This window comes from Pogona vitticeps, chromosome 5 (assembly GCF_051106095.1).
Source record: "Pogona vitticeps strain Pit_001003342236 chromosome 5, PviZW2.1, whole genome shotgun sequence".
Taxonomy (NCBI): Eukaryota; Metazoa; Chordata; class Lepidosauria; order Squamata; family Agamidae; genus Pogona; species Pogona vitticeps.
The window spans coordinates 185,727,712-185,747,302 of NC_135787.1; the positions used below are offsets into that span (position 1 = coordinate 185,727,712).

At 41.2% G+C, this 19,591-nt stretch overlaps 1 protein-coding gene across 7 annotated transcripts in view; it reads left to right on the forward strand.

Moving 5' to 3' along the window:
* SOX5 (SRY-box transcription factor 5) overlaps positions 1 to 19,591 on the forward strand; it is a 918,192-nt gene that overhangs the window by 553,697 nt on the left and 344,904 nt on the right. For all 7 annotated transcript variants that reach the window (XM_072999722.2, XM_078376420.1, XM_078376419.1 and 4 more), the window contains one exon: positions 62 to 272. In XM_072999722.2, the coding sequence (XP_072855823.2) occupies positions 62 to 272 (211 nt within the window). The remainder of the gene's footprint in view (positions 1 to 61; positions 273 to 19,591) is intronic.

A 19,591-nucleotide genomic window follows, 5' to 3' on the forward strand; every position in this document is an offset into this window, starting at 1 on the left:
TTTAGTTGCTGTTGTTTTATTTCCTAAGAGACGTTTCATATGGTCGTTGTTTCCCTTTTAGGAAGTTGATGGCAATAAAGTGATGTCTTCATTTGCCCCACACAACTCATCTACCTCACCCTCGAAGGCAGAAGATGGTGGGCGTCAAAGTGGAGAGTCCTTCTCTAATACAGCCCTTGGAACTCCAGAGAGGCGTAAAGGCAGCCTAGCTGATGTGGTGGACACTCTAAAACAGAGGAAAATGGAAGAGCTTATCAAAAATGAACCAGAAGGTAGGAGTTTACAAACAGGTAGAAGCTTTTGGTTTGGTTTTCTTTCATTTTGTTTTGTTTATCAGCCAGCCTTTCTTGGACATACGACTCCCAGTTCAACAACACATTCGCTAAGTGAGTTTTGTAAGCCAACAAATATTTCTCATCTCTATGGTAGGCTACCATGAGCATCGAAGATCCTGTTTCCTCCGTTTTTCCTTTCTCTTAGTAACTGTGTTCTTGAACGATGCTAAACCACTGTTTAATGTTCAAGGAAGAACCGTATGTGTCTTTCTTCCCTGTCATCCTCCAACCTAACCACGGTGAGGTTAAGATAAGAATAATCTGTTTCTCTATTAGTTTGATTGTGTATTGCACAAACCCTAAACTGTGGTTCATATGGACTGCCATTTGTCAATACAATCCTTTGAATTCAAATCCATGGTTAGAGGTTGGCCATCTGTTAACAAATTATGGTTAAGATTAGCCATGGTTTATCCCAATTCAGATTGTACAGCAAGATGAAATTAAAAGCCTTCAAATTCATCCTCATGGGTACATGAGAGGAGAACATGGAAGCATGGATATGCAAACCCAAGGTTTAGTCAGCACTTAAGAATTAACATTATGTGAACATAAGCCCTTAGTTTGTCTTTCATGACCAGTATTCTCTTTATCTGCTCCTCTAATGCAGGTAAAATGTGAGCAGGTTTTTACTGGCCTTGCACAAGGAAGCATTCACTACCTCTCGATAGGAGCGTAAATTTTGATGCATTGTAACATAGAATCTCCAGCTTGTGTGAGAGATCACACAGAAGGGTATTACCATTCACAATCTACATGCTAGGATTGACAGTCTCCAAAACAATATGTCTTCCAGATATAGAAACAAACATATTTGTATTCATCAGAAAATGTTCTCCTTTGCTTATCACATTAACATTATGTATTGTAAAAAAGAAAATGACAGCCTCCTTCGACTTCTCATGTAAAACACATATTTGCTGTTTTTGAAAACTATTTGTATGGGTTAAGAAATTTTCGCCAAATTAGATTCAGGCTCCTGTTGTTTCCTATTCTGATTTTAAATTGTTTGGTGTGTTTTTTTTTTAAGTGTATTGTGTGCCTCACCATGTGTGACTTTAAGGAAAGTCACTACACACTTCAAGTGCTACAAATAAATGGGCAAATGTTAAGCCTCACTCCCGGCATAAGCACAGAATGGAGTACCAAGTTTTGTTGCTACCTGCAACACTATGGAAGCAACAAGACCTACCTCCATTTGTTAGTCCCAGTTAGAATGGAATTTATGTCAATGTTTTCTTATCAAAGGAACATTGTTGAATGGATGTCCTCTGTCTGGGAATAATGACTGGATTTCATCCACAGATGCTGAGTTCCAATCAAAACTGCCTAAATCCATAAGAACAAGGAATTGAGCTAATATTTTTCATATCCCTAATTCCCATGCATGGGCTGAAATCTTGTCATGTAGTGGAGTGAGCTGCACTAGACTAGGCCCATTTGATCAGTGAGGATTTGTTAAGTCCACTCCTCCATAAGCTCCACTAATTCAAATGGGCCTACTCTAGTTGTGAGGGAAGTTATAATTAGTGTAGGTCCATCTGAACAGTGGAATTTATAGAGGAGTCAACTCACTAAATCGCCACTGATTCAATGGGCCTAAGCAACAGGATTTCAGCAACTGTTGGCAACTGTCAACACCCTATCTTGGAAGAAAAGTTTCAAGAAACTGAGGATATGGTACGACAGAGCTACTTCTCAGAGCACCATGGAAAAAGCTCAGATTTTGTCCTCATCCTCATCCTTCATAAGAAACTTTGAGGAGAGTGACCAGCTTTGAGTGTTTAGACTCCAGATTTGCTAGTTTCTTATTTCCTTCTCTTCCGTCTCTGCGCAGAGTTCGACAGGGCTGTTTTCCCTCAAGTTGATTCGGGGATCATAAAACCTATTAGAGAAATGAACTTGGATGCGAATAATTGACAAGAAGTCTCCATGCATTTTAGTTAATCTTCTTCAGTTACATATATTGTATGAACAGTTGGGTATCGGGGGGGGGGTGATCATTGCTTCTTTGCTTTGCTTTTGATTTGAGGAGACTTGTGTTGACTTGTGACATTTTGACAACCTCTCTGCTGTTAAGCAAGAAGCTTTTTTTAATGGTATTGTTCCTCTGGTCACTTCCTCATCTTGCTTTTCTAGACATCGGCGGCATGCTGAAAATAAGGCAAATGGTGTCACAGGAACTGACATCTTTGTGCCGGAGTGGTTATGAGAAAATCAGTTTAGAGGAACTGTAGTTCCATTACAATGGTTGATGGATTGTGACTGGAACAAAAATAGAACCGTAAATACTTCAGAATTTTTCACACCATTGTTAACAGCAGTAAAGCTTCATCCCTTGCAGGATTTGGCCAGAATCCAGTTGTATCTGTCAGCTATTTAGGTATGATCAGAGAAAAGTATTCACTGTGGTGACTGGGTTGGGGTTACAAAATACAGTGGGTTTCCATTATTTTCTACACAAAATATGTACTTATCAGCTGAAATCCTGTTGCATAGCTCTGTTTATATAACAGTGATGTCATTAACACTGGTAAATTGTGGCTAAGTGAAGTCTCCCTTTAGCAGTTTTGGGGATTTAGTGACTTCATTGCATTGTGCATGACTTGCATGTACCGTGATATCACCTTTAATCAGCAGCAATTTGCCTTTAATCAGCTGTGATTTGCTGCCGCTACTGCTGCTGACATCATCTCCATCATGCACACGAAGCCGCACGACAGAGTTTCAGCCACAGTGTTTTCCCTTTGATGCAGATATTTTCTTTTACCATTTAGAATGAGGCAAATGTGGTATAGAGTATGCCAGTGTGGCCACTGTGTGAGAAGACATATAATGTGAGAATCTTTATCTTTATCCACAGAAATACTGTGGAGGAGGAATTTCAGTCTCAAAAGGAATTTGCAAGACTGATTTTTGCACATAACCGTCAATGTGCAAAATTGACAACAGCGATAACAATTGCATTGTTGCCTAGCCTTACTAAAATGGTAGCATCCATTCATTTTGTCGAGATATTTGTAACGGAGCGGGTCATTATATTGTAAATTAAAGTCTTGAACGTATGAAATATACTCATGTAAGTAAAATATGTAAGAAAGACTGTAAAGTGCAAGCATACACCTTTTGCTGGCTAACAGGCAGAGTTTGAGGCTTGAGTTGCCTCAGGTTGGTGTTGCTGATTACAGAGGCTTTTTCTCTGTATACAGGTAGCTCTGTGAGAGCATTACTTCACTGCTTCAGTTCAGGAGTAGTCGTGTCACTCTGGTATAGGCGCAGTCATGCTGTTGTGTTATACTGGGTTGTGAGTAACCAGTTACTGTATATGGATATGCTGTTATGGTATTATGTTATGCTCTATGTGGATAAGCTGTTATGCTGACGATACAGTAAGCTGTTTAAGTTACATATATCAATACAGAGTATTTTTCTAAACTAAGCTTGGCCTGTCTTATGTTTTGCATTCAGAGTTGAAAAGAAAGAGCACTAATGTTTATTTTGGGTTCTTTGGCCGTGTTCTGAAGGTTGTTCTTCCTAACGTTTCGCCAGTCTCTGCGGCCGGCATCTTCAGAGGACTGGAGTAGGAACTCTGTCCATGCTCTGTCTGTTCCTACTCCAGTCCTCTGAAGATGCTGGCCGCAGAGACTGGCGAAACGTCAGGAAGAACAACCTTCAGAACACGGCCAAAGAGCCCGAAAAACCCACAACAACCATCAGATCCTGGCCGTGAAAGCCTTCGCGAATACAAAGATCACTAACTTCTGTTAAGTTTCCACCAGTTCTCTCCAGGGAGGCATATTCTTTCTCGAATCAGCTTAAAATGTTTCTGCTAGTACATGTTTATGTACACACGTTCAAAGTATAGCAGAGAAACTGTCGGCACGTCCGTTCATGCATTCATTTTATTTATACCCGACCTTTCTCCCAATAAAGGGACCTCACAAAATTTTAAAAGACAAATGTAGTTAAAATGTAATGAATTACAATATTAAATAGTGATTACAACTGAACAAAGTAATCTAAAAGGATTTAAAAGCACTTTTAAAAGGTTACAATACAATTTCCATCCCATTAAAACCCTTTCACTGACAGTACTTTCCTTGCAAAAAGTCTGCCTTGAATAGATAGTTCTTTGCCTGCCAGCAGGACAGTAAGGAGCCGACCACTAGGCATGCTTGTGAGAGTAGGGATACTAAGAAAAAGGCTTCCCTGGAGCATCTTAAATCCTAAGAATGTTCTTATAGCACTCGATAACTTGTTTGTGTTTTCATGATAATTCAGTATATCCTTTTATGCTTCCCGTGGATGTGTGGGTGGATATACTCATTTTCACAAAGGGAAAAGACTAGTTTTTGCTCAGAGACAATTTTTGTGCAAATTGCAGAAAAGATGATTTTTAAAAAAACCTCAACGTCTTCAGCCTCACACTGCAGGTGAGGTTCCCCCAAGAGCCATGGAAAGTCCTCAGAAATCCTAGTATTGACTGAGGCTGAGTAATTGACAATTTTTTTTTACTTCCTTAAACGGTGATACTTTTATGAATGTTTATAAACATCAACACTGATGATAACGATGGCGATGATGAAGAGAGTGTGAATCCGCATTGAACCGGAGTTTGGAAGTGAATTGGAACTGAACTGCCTCAGCATCAAAGCTTGGGAAACATCCCTACAGCTTTCAGAATCTTTGCATTATTATAAACGCTTGCTGTGATGCCTGGAGAATGTTGAGAGCTGTCGTTCATAAAGAGAACTCTTCCAAATTTTGATTGGTATCACTGAGCCTGTGGGGGAGCGAAGAGTCCAAGAAAAGGAAATAAGGAAAGTGCCCTTATTTCCTAGTTCCACCAATCTGCTGGTTGCCACCTTAGCAGAATGTGGAAAACGTCTCAAAACCCCAGGTTCTGTTGATTTTCATCTGCTTGTTACCTAGATTACCTAGGAAATTGCTGCTGCTGCTGCTGCTGCTGCTGCTGCTGCTGCTGCTGCTGCTGCTGCTGCTACTACTACTACTACTACTAGTAGTAGTAGTAGTAGTAGTAGTAATTTTAAAAAACAATATGAGACTCAGTACTCAGTATTTTTAGTTGCAGTTTCTACTGGGGACAAAATCTGAGTGATACCAACATTCACCAGGATAGTATTTTGGTTTCAGTAATTGTCTTTCCTGGATCTGTAAGAAGTTGCAAACAAGGCAAGCTTTCACGTTCTCGTCTTCAGACTTGGATGGCATAAGATTGAAAGTATTGGAAACAAACAAACAGTCAGACATAATAGCCATTGTCTTTGTAGTCACAGTGATTTGCAGGGTGCAAATTATATATTCGGTGAAAGACAACGAGAGTCAGTGTATCAGTTTGCAGCCTCGCCCTCCGACTTTTGAGTGGCCCAATAAAGAAAGTTCTCAAGGCAGAATTCTATTTCTACTTGTGGATTCCGTAGCTGTTTTTTTGTATTTTATTTTTTTTAAAAAAAACAAGAACTGTGCAAAAGCTCGTTGACCGGAACCTGCAAATACAGTGTTCCCAAACTTGTATCAACATGCCTGTGTGATGGGATTGTAAATTAGTTTGAATGTGCTATTGAATGGAGGCCACAATGAGAGTCTGCTAGAAAACAACTGCTTTGTTTAATGCTCGTTTACTCTCAGTCCTTTTCTTCTTCCCTGCCCTCCCCTCCTCTCCCATAAAGGGACATATCTGAGATCCTGGGACATTCTATTGAGTTTATTGACGCTGTGTGGCTTCAGCGTTTAGACATATTTCATAGCTTTGACTGGAAAGGACCTTCTGGAGATGAGGCCCATATCCTGTGTCTCCGGAGCAGATGATGGGGGGGGGAAGAAACCAGAACAGGGGGCGAGGTGGGAGTAGGTGAAAATGCTGTGTCTGAATGGGAGGCCATGCATACACCAGAGACTCCATTAAGCAAAGGTTACATTTAGACATAAGAATGTTAACAGAGCTCATGCATTATCTCAGCTCTCCTAAAATGAAAATGTATAGCACAAACAAAAGACCAGAGATTTGTGAAGAGATGAGGGAAGAGGTGTTGTTGGAATATGGGGGGGGGGGAAGGAGAACCATAGAATGCGGGGGGCTTTTAAACAAATGTATGCAGCAAAAAAATCTTTTCTTCCCTCCAGTCATTGTTCTATTGTCTTTCAAAGGCCATTAAAATGAACAGCAGGTTGTGATGAAAATTTCATTAAGCTCTAGTGAAATCATTATGAGGGTGCCATATTCAAGCTTCAGCTCCTTTCCTCATCGAGGAAACAACAAAAAAGCAAAACAAACAAACAAACAAACAAAAGAAAAACTGGATTAAAAAAATGAGGTGGATTTTATCCAACCTTCACCTCCCCAACCCTAATTTTAAATAAACAAAGAAGTTGAGATGTTGTAAGCATGAGGAAAAATGGAAAATATTACCAGAGCAGACTGCATTGGTTCACCTGCTCAAAAGCTGCCAAGAAAAAGTGGTTAAAAGTTTTTTTTTTGTTAGTATTTGTAAGATGGCTTCCTTGCCTTTCTTCAGAAGACGGTTTATTTCTTTTGAAAAAAGTGGCAAAGTTAAAAAATTCACCCCTATGTGTAGTAAAAGGAGCAAACTAGTTGTTACCTTGAAGACGGCGTCTTAAAAAGAGGAGAGCTGTATGAACCAAAATTGTTTGACATAGTTTCTGAAATGTACCTTTCTGATATCTCAAATCCCTCCAGGGAGATTAATTTTAAAAACACACCAAAATTAATTATCAATCTAAAAAACCAGCATCTATTTTAAAAGAATTCAGTCAATAAAAATCCAACTTAATGTATTCGCGAAGGCTTTCACGGCCGGGATCTAATGGTTGTTGTGGGTTTTTCGGGCTTCTTGGCCGTGTTCTGAAAGTGGTTCTTCCTAACGTTTCGCCAGTCTCTGTGGCCGGCATCTTCAGAGGACAGCAAACTGTGCTCTGGGTAGGCCTGAGAGTGGGCTCAGAGAGAGTGCTCAGGCCTACCCAGAGCACAGTTTGCTGTCCTCTGAAGATGCCAGCCACAGAGACTGGCGAAACGTTAGGAAGAACCACTTTCAGAACACGGCCAAGAAGCCCGAAAAACCCACAACAACCAAAAATCCAACTTGTTATTTCAGGGATCTTCCTTCCGTGCAACTAGAAAAATCCAAAACCTGACTCATGCAGAGTATGTATGAGTATCCTACAACTCACATGGATTTGCTCCTCCCCAGTGCCTGGGTATGAGAAGGGGAGTGAAGCTGACACCATTTTTTTGGAGGAGAGACAGGTTAGGTCTGATTTTTTAAGAATGGGAAAGTCTTCTAATAGTTGCTGGTGAAAAATAGAAATTAAAAGCTTGGAGTGCTCCCCTTGTAGGGACAGTGTTCCAGAGTCGGCCGATGGTACTGAGAAGAAGTGAGAAAATAAAAACCAGAAAGAGCTATATGATGTTCCATAAGAAGACATTATTGGGGAGGGGGGAAGAAGAGAAATTAAATCTGGGGTTGCCATTTTTCTATCGGAACCCTATAATCTACATCACATATAAATCCATCATAACCCTGTACATTAAAATGTAAATTTCTTTTCTATATCAGGAGCCACATATTTGTACATTTTGCACCTATGTGTAAGGATTTTTCAAACATGTCTTGACTACCAAATACTATAAGGCTTTTTCATGACGCTGCAAACTACGTATGGTTTAAACTATTGTGAATGGGCTTCATTTTCTGGCCAGACATGTGAGCAACATCACTTATCAATCAAGCTTTCTTTTCCATTGGACTAGTGATCCCCAGCCTTTTTTTTTCACTTGCACACTGCATGGCAGCCCATTTCCATAAATTGTGCCCTTCGGGCGGCAGGGCTAGGGGGATCCTGTGCCCTCTCGTCTTCAGGCCACTTTCTCATCACCTTTGGTACTGTGCACAAGCATGCCAGCAAAGGGGTTAAAATCAGTAAGGAACTCTCTTGTACAAAATGCCATTGATAAGAAAGGAGCAGGTGGCGGTTAGTGGAAGAGCAAGAAGAGACCCTGCCTTGAAGTGAAAGCCAATTCGCTGCGTTTTCACTGGGTAGGTGAGGAGAGAAGGAGGAAGTCAAGAGGATTTCTCACTGCTCAGGAGATAAATAAGTGACTTACAATGTTGATGTATGTGTCTTTTTTCATTTTTTTCATGCACCCCTAAATGTCCCGGTTTGTACCCCTGAGGGTACACATTTCCCAGATTGGGAATCATTGAGTTAGACCTGTTTAGAGAGACGTGGTGGCGCTGCGGGTTAAACTGCAGAAGCTTCTGTGCTGCAAGGTCAGAAGACCAGCAGTCGTAAGATCGAATCCACGCAACGGAGTGAGCTCCCGTCACTTTGTCCCAGCTCCTCGCCAACCTAGCAGTTCTAAAGCATGCAAATGCGAGTAGATAAATAAATAGGTACCACCATGGTGGGAAGGTAAAACGGCGCTCCTTAGTGTGGCTGGCCAGGTGACAACGGAAATTGTCTTCGGACAAGCGCTGGCTCTACAGCTTGAAAAACAGGATGAGCACCACCCCCTAGAGTCTGACATGACTGGACTAAAAATGTCAAGGGGAACCTTTACCTTAGAGGGTTTATGATCCTTGGGGCAGCTGTAAAGGGGGCCTTGGTACTGTTCCCTATCCAAGAACTCATGTGTGAAGTTGTGCTCAAACATAAAGTAGGGCTCTGGAACACAGATGAACTAAAGCAAGATGGGCTGGCTTTGTGGGAATTTGGAGCATCTTGTCTCAATTTTTCCTTCATTCGAGGCAAAATGAAGTTCTCGGCTTGAAAAGCCACATGTGCATTCCTTACAGATATTTTTGAAATGCTTTTCTTATCTTTCTCATTCACCCAGCCTTTCAAGTGGTATCTCCATGCTTTTCTGTCACGTTGCATGAGATCTAAGCCACATATCAATTGCTGTACCCACCTTTTAATTTATTTAATTTTTTGCTTGCATTGCTTGGTTTCTATTTCATGTGAATAGATGGCACAAATCTGCTTCATTTCACTCAAGTTCTTCTCTTCTTTTGTTTTGGTGGGTAGAATTCGAAGAGTTTGGTTTACCACTAATGCCACATACCACCAAGCTACTTCAGCATTTGTGTCTCCCCATCATAAATCTATTACTGAAGTCACCTCCTGCTATTTTAGTTGAGACGCCCCCTCCTTTCTAGCTTAGATTTCAGGAAGAGAGGAGTCAGTCCCCTTCTATTTCTGTCATGCAATAATATAGATAATGGAGTGGGTTTGGAATAGTCTTAGACTCTGTGACAGATCTCTAGCCCTTACTCCCAGGGGTGTGTGTTGACTGTGACATTTCTCTAGTGGTTAAAATCACTAGTGGGACGAGAGAGAAACCATATTTCGTCTCCTCCCTTTCTTAGGTTTTTGCCGGATGGCACTAGCATTCTGTTCTATTCCCATTCCTGGAAGGAACACATTGTGTGGCTGAAGTTGCAAGAGCAATGATCCTCACTCAATAGCCCCTTGGTTTTCTATTGTTTGATTTCTCTTTAGACTACTGGTTTGGTTGGAAAGCATCTTAACTGTATAGCCCTCTGTCTGTCTACATAAAGAATGAAATAGGTTCAGTAGGAATTTGCTAACTTAGTTTAACTTTTGCAAAGAAGTTTAAAGTGCTTTGCAAAATGAATTAGAAATTATTGTTTCACTTTCTAAATGTACAGGAATATGTCACTTTTAAAAAACTTAGTATTTTTTTCTCTAATCGGAGGTTGTCTTGAGGTGGGGTATTCATTTCTGTGACCTTTCCTCAGGCAATTACTACAAAGAGGACTTTTGTCACTGTAGTAAAATCGTCATGGGCTGCTGCTGCTTATATTCATCATTATAGGTCTGTTTTAGGGATGCATTCACCAGATCATGCAGTGTTACCACAAATGAATTATCTACCCTCTGTACACAAAGACTACAATGGCTTGTATTACTGAGCTTTATCCCACCTAACTTCAGAATATCTTTCTCTGTGATGCTAGACAGTCAAATTGACATCTTACCCCCCCCAGTTAGCTTATAATGTAATGTTAAGAGTGTGCCCATCTTTAATTATTCTGGGATACATCCTCCAGTACGTCAGTAATTTGATAGATAACTTACAATGTTGCAAGGTTGTCTAATATAGTAGTTCTCCAATAAAATCTGGAGAGTCACTTTTTTGCCTGTCATGTTCAGGTGTGGAGCTGGTTTGTTTGTTTGCTTATTTATTTATTTATTGGATTTTTACCCCACCCCTCTAGACCATGTCTACTCGGGGTGGCTTACATAGATTTGGTTAGGCTCCTTGTTTTGGAAGCATGCATTGCTTCCTTGTAAGCTTCTTATGAACATAACATAAAGTTACCAGAATTTAAACTTTTTAAATTGTTCGTTCCAAGAATAGCTTATAGGGTTTAAATTAGTCCTGTAGGTATTCTGCTTATTATTATATCAAGCTTTGATTATGTATGAAATAGAAAAGTAATGAGGCTCTGAATATACTCTGTCTTATTCATATACCCATCCCCATATACCCTAACTGACTAAAATCCTGTTGCTTTGCATAGTAAATCACACCAGAGTAGTCTCATTGAATCAGTGGGGATTTGGTGCCTCATTCATTCAAAAGGACCTAATCTAGTTCTGACAACTTTAGCAGACTAAGTCATAACTAGAGTAACCTATTTGAATCAACAGAACTTCATGAAATTCCCTCTGAATCAGTGAGCATTCTAGTATGACTTACTACTCTAAACAACAGGATTGAAGCCACTCTATTTCTGTTGGATGTTGTGTTATAAAACTTAATTTGCAATAGTTCTTGTATGTGGTGTATGTGTATTAGAGAGGAAGAGAGAGCAAGAAACCTGTAAATAATAAAAACAGCATAGGATTTAGTACTCCTCATTGAAATATGAACCCAGAAATCTCCTAATACTGTCAAACTTTTAATCACTAAATCTTGTTATGGAATCAAGAGGTCTACCTGTTCTATGAGCCATCAGTGTTCTAAAGGCTATCATTAATGGACACAACAAGAGAAGACCCTTTGAAATTTCAGGCTCTTTTCCCTTCTATATTTTTTTTAAAGCACATCTGATGAGGTAGAGAAAAGGGGGAGGAAAATAAAGTGATCAGAACCTGAGGAGAAGCCTCAGGATACTCTAATTGGCTGAGATTTGAGTCTTGTGTGTTTGGTTCCTCACCATCCTCTTTGACAAGGTCCACACTAAAGACGCTTTGTAATGCTTTCTCTACTGAAGGGCAAACAAGGGTACTTTACAGTGGAGGGCTTTCAAGTTTTGTTTCCCCCCCACCCCACCTTCCCGCTGCTGGGAAGGATGCTTCCAGTGCACCACGGCAACATGTTTCTGTGTGCAGCTTATGCTATGGAGAAAGGGGGGAAAAAACAACACCAACAACAGGAAGCCACCGTCTCTTCTTGTAGAGCAAGGCAGCAGGTCACTTCTGAACACCTTTTTCAAAGCACGACCATATGGAGACGCACAAACATGCAACTAATGATTAAAGAGGAGCAGAGGGTTGTGGGGAGGGGAAGAAAAAAGGAAGTAGGACATGAAGCACGGCTGTGTGAAAGAAAACCCTTAAATGCCGCAATGGTGGAGCTCTTTGCGATCAAGAATTTTGGTGTTATGATAAATGGCATAGTAAGTTTGAAGCATTGCCAGTTCCTCTTCCATCAAAGCTGTTTGCTCATTTCTCACCTTCCAGAGCTTTCCCTGCCCCCCAACTTTCTAAGAACTTAACACTGATAGTGAAAACTTGGTCTCAGTTGTTGGCTTGTTTTTCCCCTAGTCCCCATCAGTGTCTCTTAGAATCCCTTCCAAATCTTTCTTTCTTTACATCTTCGTAGCTTGAGAGCTTTGTAGGTTTTGGTTTTAGGACTGATAAAAGGACATCTAAGATGTTGGTACATCTTGGTACAACATCTTAGACAGCAGAAGAAATTAAAAGAGGGTCAAGTGAGAGGGTTTGTAGGAAAACTTTGCTTTTACTAGAAAGGCTGCTGTTTTCCTCTGCCACTGCGTGAAAGAATGAAAGCAATATTTTACTATTCAGCTATTCATTATTTGGGCTGCTGTAAAACTGAAGAGAATTTGGCCAATGGATCATATGGGCTTAGGCAATTAAGGAAGTAGATTTACATCGGAATCAAAAGTTATAGTTGTACAATTTACAGGCCCAAGTCCTTGCGCAAAGTTGTGTTTCTGTAAGAGTAATTGCAAAAGTTGCTATGACTGATGGACAACTGCCAGACGTGTGCTGTAAACATGCGAGGTATGCAGTGGGGTACACAATCTAGTGCCACGTGTGACATGTGAGCAGCACTTTCTCAGTTAGTGGTTAAATTCTATTATTCCTCTTGCACACATGGAAATATCCAATAAGATTCTGTTGAGATGAAGCATTAGTCGCAAGCAGTTTTTCACACTGATTTCATTTCACTGGGACCCAGCTTCACCTACTTCTGTAGATACCATCTACAATTTTTACGAGTACTTTTATCAAAAATGGGGCTGGATAGCTCAAGGGTTTAGGTATCTGGCTGCTGAACCAGAGGTTGGGAGTTGGATTCCCCACTGTGCCTCCTGCGAGTAGAGCCAACCTGTGTAGCCTTGGGCAAGCTGCAGAGTCCCAGACCTGCCCCCAGAAGATAGGAATGGCAAACCACTTCTGTGGATTCTCTACTTGGAAAACCCTGAAAAGGGTCACTATAAGTCAGAATAGATTTAATGGCACATGATTATTTTTTTATTATTGTTAATCAAAAATATTTCCATTTTGTAAGAAGAAAACTCTGTGGGATAAAGAGGGGCATCTTAGGCAGTCCTGATTATTAGCAGATACCTAGTTATCTGCCTGGCTTAGTACTGACATATTGACTATTGATTGTCTCTTCCCATATTTGCCCTATGACTTGTAAAGATCCTCTTTGGATGCTTAATAACCAGCAAGTGAAGGTATGTTCACTTAGGGCCAATAAGGAGCATCTCTCACATTTCACGCTCCAGATTTAGAAACAGCTTCCTGAAAGTGGTTTCTCAGAACATTTCCCTGATGTGGTTCAGGAGCTGTCACAACATTTTCTTCTTCAGGAAGTTGTTTGTGCATTTGACTGCTGGGTATGTGCTAGAAATTGATGTATTACCAGTTTTATGTTGGAAATTGATGCTGCTAATTTGGTTGTTTTTCCTGTTAATGATGTTATTGCTATCCATCCATGTTCTGGTGTGGCTTTTTAGTTTATAACATCCTGGAACCTAGATTATATGCAGGTTGACATGGAGAGCAGAATGGAGCAGAGTGAGGTGGATACTAAAGATATCCTTTGTGCTTTAAATTACACATCGCAGTCATTTTTCTTGTTGCCACAAGGGTGTTCTTCCCCCTTAGTGTCCGCATCATAATATTTGTGAGACTGATTTCACACATTTGCATGAATGCACAAATTTAGAATTATGAAAATGGCTGCTATTGTGGATGGTAGGATTGGGTGCATTGCCTATGTCTTTGAGAGCCATTGTGGTGTCCTTTTGTGCTTACAGTGCTATGCAAGCTTAACATCTCGCAGAGAAAAGACACCAGAGACATTTTGGAGTAAGAAAGAAAGTTAGTTACTTAGTTAGTTATTTCTTGGCGTCTCGCTCTCACATGGAAGGTGAGATTTCCTGTGGGAGGCTTAAGAATTGTCAGCAGGCTCTATCACCCCAGCACATCAGCCTGTTTCAAGAAGAAAGAGGACCTTAGTTAGCTTTCTTCTCATCTCTGGCTGATTCGTGGAGGTTTTTTGCTGGGAAACAAAAATGTGTGAAGTGGCAGTCTTCTGGGTATGTAGATGTTTAGGTTCTGTGCCTCAGGAGATACCTAGAGGAGGTCTCTCTCTCACACACACACCATGGTTCTATGCCATCAAGTCAGAAAAGCAACCCAAATAGGGCTTTCAAGGTAAGTGAAATATTTGAAGAGTGGTTTTATCAGTTTGCCACCCTTAATGAGCTTTCATGACTGAGCCCGGATTCGATCCTTGTTCTCCAGAGTCACTCTATCCATGATGCCATACTAGGAATCCAACAGAAAATGGCTATACCAGTGGGATATCTACCTTCCCAGCAGCGGCCTGGTCAGAGATGGAGCCAACGCGGGTGGCCGTGCTCGTTTTGTGTCGAGTGTCTTTTGGAAGAAGCTGCCAGTTTTGTCAGACTCATTCCCAGGTTGTCTTCGGAGGCGCCTCTGACCCAGCATGTTAATGTACAAATATACACCACAGATGGTGCCAGCCTTCCCCCTCCCTCCCTCTACTTCTCTCATGGCTTTTAGGGGATGCCATTTATGCAAGAGTGAAGAGGCAACCACCTGTTTCCTAGGCTTCTTGTCCTGCCTATTTAAAGGTTGAGACCTTGGGTGAATAGTAACCCTCTAATCTAGGCTGCCGTTTCACTGAGGTCTCTCGGTCAGAAGCAAGAGATTCCCCTGCCCCGTACACAAAAGACACACAACCTCTTTTTCTATTTGCCTGTTTTCCCGAACCCCGTCCGAGGCAATTGCCATGCCCGTGCATATTAAAATTAATCAGACCTCCTAGGCCTGTGGGGCTTCAACATGGCAAAGTGGATATCAAGCGCTTGCCCTAATTAAAAAGGCCTACTTGGCTTATCTCTAGTGGGTGCTTGGTCTCTTTTTCACTAATAGGAGTTGCTTATGGAGGAAGCACGGACGGCGCTACGGCGTACGGAGGGTGTACTTGAAAGTTTTTGGCAACACCTGTGCCCAGATTGCTGAGGGCGAGAGAGCTCCCTGGATCTTTTCCTAACTGCCCTCTTTGAGAAGGGAAGGAGTGGCAGGGAATTGTAAGTCCAGCAATGAGGAAAAGCCAAGAGCCGTGGTGAACATTTGGCACAGCTTGGTTAAAGCTGATTAAGATGCCCTGTGATCCAATGTGTTCGCTTTTGAAGCCCAACTGGGCTTCTCCTAGGCTGCTGTTTGTGCCGGGAGTACAAAGATTAATATTCTGCTCCTCCTGCCATTACTTGGTGAAAATCACAGTCCTGTCCGTCTGTCCGTCCGTCTGTCCTTCCGTCCGTCCTTCCGTCCGTCCATCCATCATCTATCTATCTATCTATCTATCTATCTATCTATCTATCTATCTATCTATCTATCTATCTATCTATCTATCTATCTATCTATCTATCTATCTATCTATCTATCTATCTATCTATCTATCTATCTATCTATCTATCTATCTATCTATCTATCTATCTATCATCTCCCCCCTTCCCTTTCTCAAGACAGGTTACATCATTAAAAGATTAAAAGACAATGTTAAAAGCTAAAAAACAGTAAGTTTACAAATATTAAGAAGGATCAAACAGATACCATCACTAAAAGATGGTAAACAAAAGCCAACACCAAAACCGCATTCAAAGCAGTAAGGCACAACCATCCACTTTAAAACCCCATTCAGGCACCCATTTATTAAGAGAAAGCGGTGCTTAAAGAGGAAATTTTCACCTGCTTGTAGAAGGACAGCAAAGATGGGGCCAGCTGGCCTCCTGTGGGAGGGAGTTCCAAAGTCTGGAAGCAGCAACAGAGAGATACTTAGACATACAGCGACATGAACCTGTGATTTTTCACCCTTTGATGACTGGGCTAGATTTGAACTAGAATTGGACTCAGGTGCCTAGGATGGTGTGGGAATTCATCTGGGGGAAGATCCAAATGTGAGCCCTCTTGAACACTTGAAACAGGGGGCTCCATAGTTATAACTAGTCATTTTGCTGCTGCATGGGTTACACTGGGGTCATATGAACCTGGCATATATAGGGAGAGGATGGAGCAGTGTATCAGTCCCAACCACTGTATTTGTGATCATGCAAGATGGTATGCTTGACATTCCTCATTCACATGTTTAAGCTACCTGGGAATGAACTCCTAGATTCACCGTGAATGAACGATCCCTCATATGCACAGGAAATCGAATTCACATGTCTTCCACAGTCAATAAGGGCTTTACCAGCGTAAAGCAGCTGTACCTCACCATACAATCATCAGCAAACATGGAGCTCCTCCTTTTATAGACATAGGCAAAGAAGCATGTTTCTGCAGGAGTCTGTGTATGGCAATCTCTTTTTAAGGAGTATTAAATGACCCCCTGCTTTTTATAATACAATTGGTGTTTGGTTTCTGATAGCTTTCCATGGCCAGTTACTGGAGAGTTTCTTTGATCAGTGTTCATATTAATTCAAATGTAACTAAATAATGAACCCTAATAGCTGACCATTTAGATGCATTGGAAGTTGCTGTATGGTGTGCTGGTTGTTGACATCTAACCGTGTAACCTCTACTTTGACTGACAGGAGTTCAGGGGTAGGCAGGAGACTTTTCTCCTTTCCCCTACTTGAGATTAACCAAAGAAGCCAAGGACAGAATCCAAGAGCTTTTGCATGCAAATCACTAATATATGGGCCTATCTCAGAGTCCTGTTCTCAGATTATTCATGCAAGTGAGCCAAGCAAAGTGAAATTTCCTCTTCCCCCATTTTGAAACATTTCCAGCTCTTCATTATGTAAATAAAGAATTTCTTCGTTCTTCATTCTCCTGTCCAGTAAATCTCACTCTTCAAACCTCTTTGGACACTCAACAGACCACATCTTTATGTATTTTTTATCAGTTCAGAGTGACCTTCTGAATCCATTGATTCAATCAAGAATCCTTAATTCACAAGTGCAAAAATAAAATCACCCAGTTGTCACCCAGATTGTGAGTGAAGCAAAATGGTCCATCTCTTTTAAGACACAAGACTCCAAGTGGTGAAAGTCCTGGAAAGTTGGATGAAACTTCCTGCAGACTTTTCAAGGGGGTCTCTTGTAGGATTGGCAACCACCCATTTCCCCTCTCCCTTTAGAACTAGCCCCCTAGAACTCATGTGGCTTCCACTAGTGGAAACGTAAATGCTGGGCCATCTGGGTTTTTGGTCTAAGCCAGTGGTTCCCAACCTTGGTTTCCCCAGATGTTTGTGGATGACAACTCCCAGAAATTCCCAGAAGCCTTCACTGCTAGTTGTGAAGGCTTCTGGGAATTTTAATCCAAAAATATCTGGGGACCCAAGGTTGGGAGCTACTGTCTATAGCAGTCTTAATTTTGACATTTCAGTTTAAATCAGATTAAATTCAGATTAAAATGAGAAATGACTGCTAACCTATTTTCGTGTCCTATTTCATTCTTTTCATCTCCCCTCCCTCCAGAGTTCAGAAAGTTATTTTTTAAAAGTAACTCCTTCTGTTACTTATTACTTATTGGAACCAGGTTTCTGTACCATTATTTGTGGTTTGAGCATTCATTACCATTATTTGCGGTTTAAGCGTGCAATTAATCCATTCTATTGCACTTTATTTGGGTCTTGTTACAAATCAACCAGGAAAATGCCAAGAAATCTCCTCTGGTTCCCTCTAGTGTCAGATTCTGATACTACAAAATAGCAATATTTATAAAACTACAAAATGAAAACCTAAACCACTGAGCTATCCAGTGATACTTCCCTTGCCACCTAAAAGAACCTGAAATATTCCTTTCAAAATGTCTCTAAAAATGTCTTTTAAAAGTAATTTTTGAGAGTAACTAAGCATTGGTTGTTGTGGGTTTTTCGGGCTCTTTGGCCATGTTCTGAAGGTTGTTCTTCCTAACATTTCGCCAGTCTCTGTGGCCAGCATCTTCAGAACACGGCCAAAGAGCCCGAAAAACCCACAACAACCATTAGATGCCGGCCGTGAAAGCCTTCGCGAATACATTAACTAAGCACTACTCGTTTCTTGTTAGACCTAAGGCACTTTGTAACTACATGTCGTGTTATATATGTGAAGATTCTCAGTCATCCAGGTGGGGTTATCTGGAAGTTGAGACATGGCAACTGGCCTTCTTTCTTGTTAGGCTGAAACCTTTCGCTACCCACCAAGTAGCTTTTTCAGTACTAGTTGTGTTATTTAACTCAAAACACCTAGTTTCAGGTAACTACGTAATTTTTAATACGTTAAATTCCAAGCTTTCCTCTCCTTTTGGTTTTAGTATTCTGGTAAAGAATTTTGGGAGAGTCTCTGTATTTCCTATCATTTGGGTTGGTACTGTGGTTTTGATGGCATTTTTCCAGTTGCTGCAGTGGGTTAGGGAGTTATCTACTGAGGGTGAGGAAATCGATGCATGTGTGACCCAGGTCGGAGGGAAGGTCACGGTGGCAGTATTGCTAGGCCCCATCTGTTGTTTCACCCTGGTTGCTGTTTGTTGTTCTGATATCGCAACATGAAGTGTTCAGTGGGGATGTCTGTGAAAGGAAGGGAAAAGGACAGACGGAAGAGGGGACAAGATGGGGAGAGGGGCGTCTATGAACAGGAAAAACCCCTTGCAAGTCAACATAACTTTCATCATATTTATTGTTTGGTTTGTTTACCTGTACTATTCAATATTTGGTGAGAGAGACTGAGAGAGAGAGAGAGAGATTGAGATAGACTTTGCATGCTGCTCAGAGTGACAGGGACCTTTTCATTAACTCCCATCCTTCTGCTTTTGTCCAGGAACAAACAACAACAACAAGCCAACAAAAGTTTTCTGTTTGCCGTTTTTCCCTTTTGTTGCTACCTGCCTGCCTCTTGCTGAAGGCTACCCCTCCCCTTCCTTTGTGATTATTACCGTTCATCTGAGCTGATTTGACACATACACATATTTATGAAATGCTGTTGATAAGTGTCCTTTTTTGTCAGATAAAACGGCATTGAGGGATCTAATGATGAAGGTTAACTGCGCTGGGCTGCTGGAGAGATTTTGCTTTGTTTTATTATTATTTTCCCCCTATTTCTAGGCTTGTTGTCTTCCATCACCCCTTATCCCTCCCCATTCTCTCCTCCAGAGTGGGTTTTATTTAAGGGGGGAACAGTACCGGGGTGGCTGAGAGTCGGGAGGGGGGAGACGATGACTCTTTCTGTGCCGCCTTCTAAATAATGTGCTGTTAGTGCTTGCGCGACACAGCGCACGGCTTTCTGAAATGTTTAGCCTTGATTTAATTCGTATTTAAGGTCTCCCCTCCCAGCGCATTAATATAATGTCAGTGTAGAAGGCAATGCGCGCCGTAATTACTGGAGAGAGCAGTAGTTGGGGGAAAACAGACGGTAATTGAACACATGGCTGTTTATTACAACAGGACAGTGCTTCTACGCTGGTATTTAGGGCAT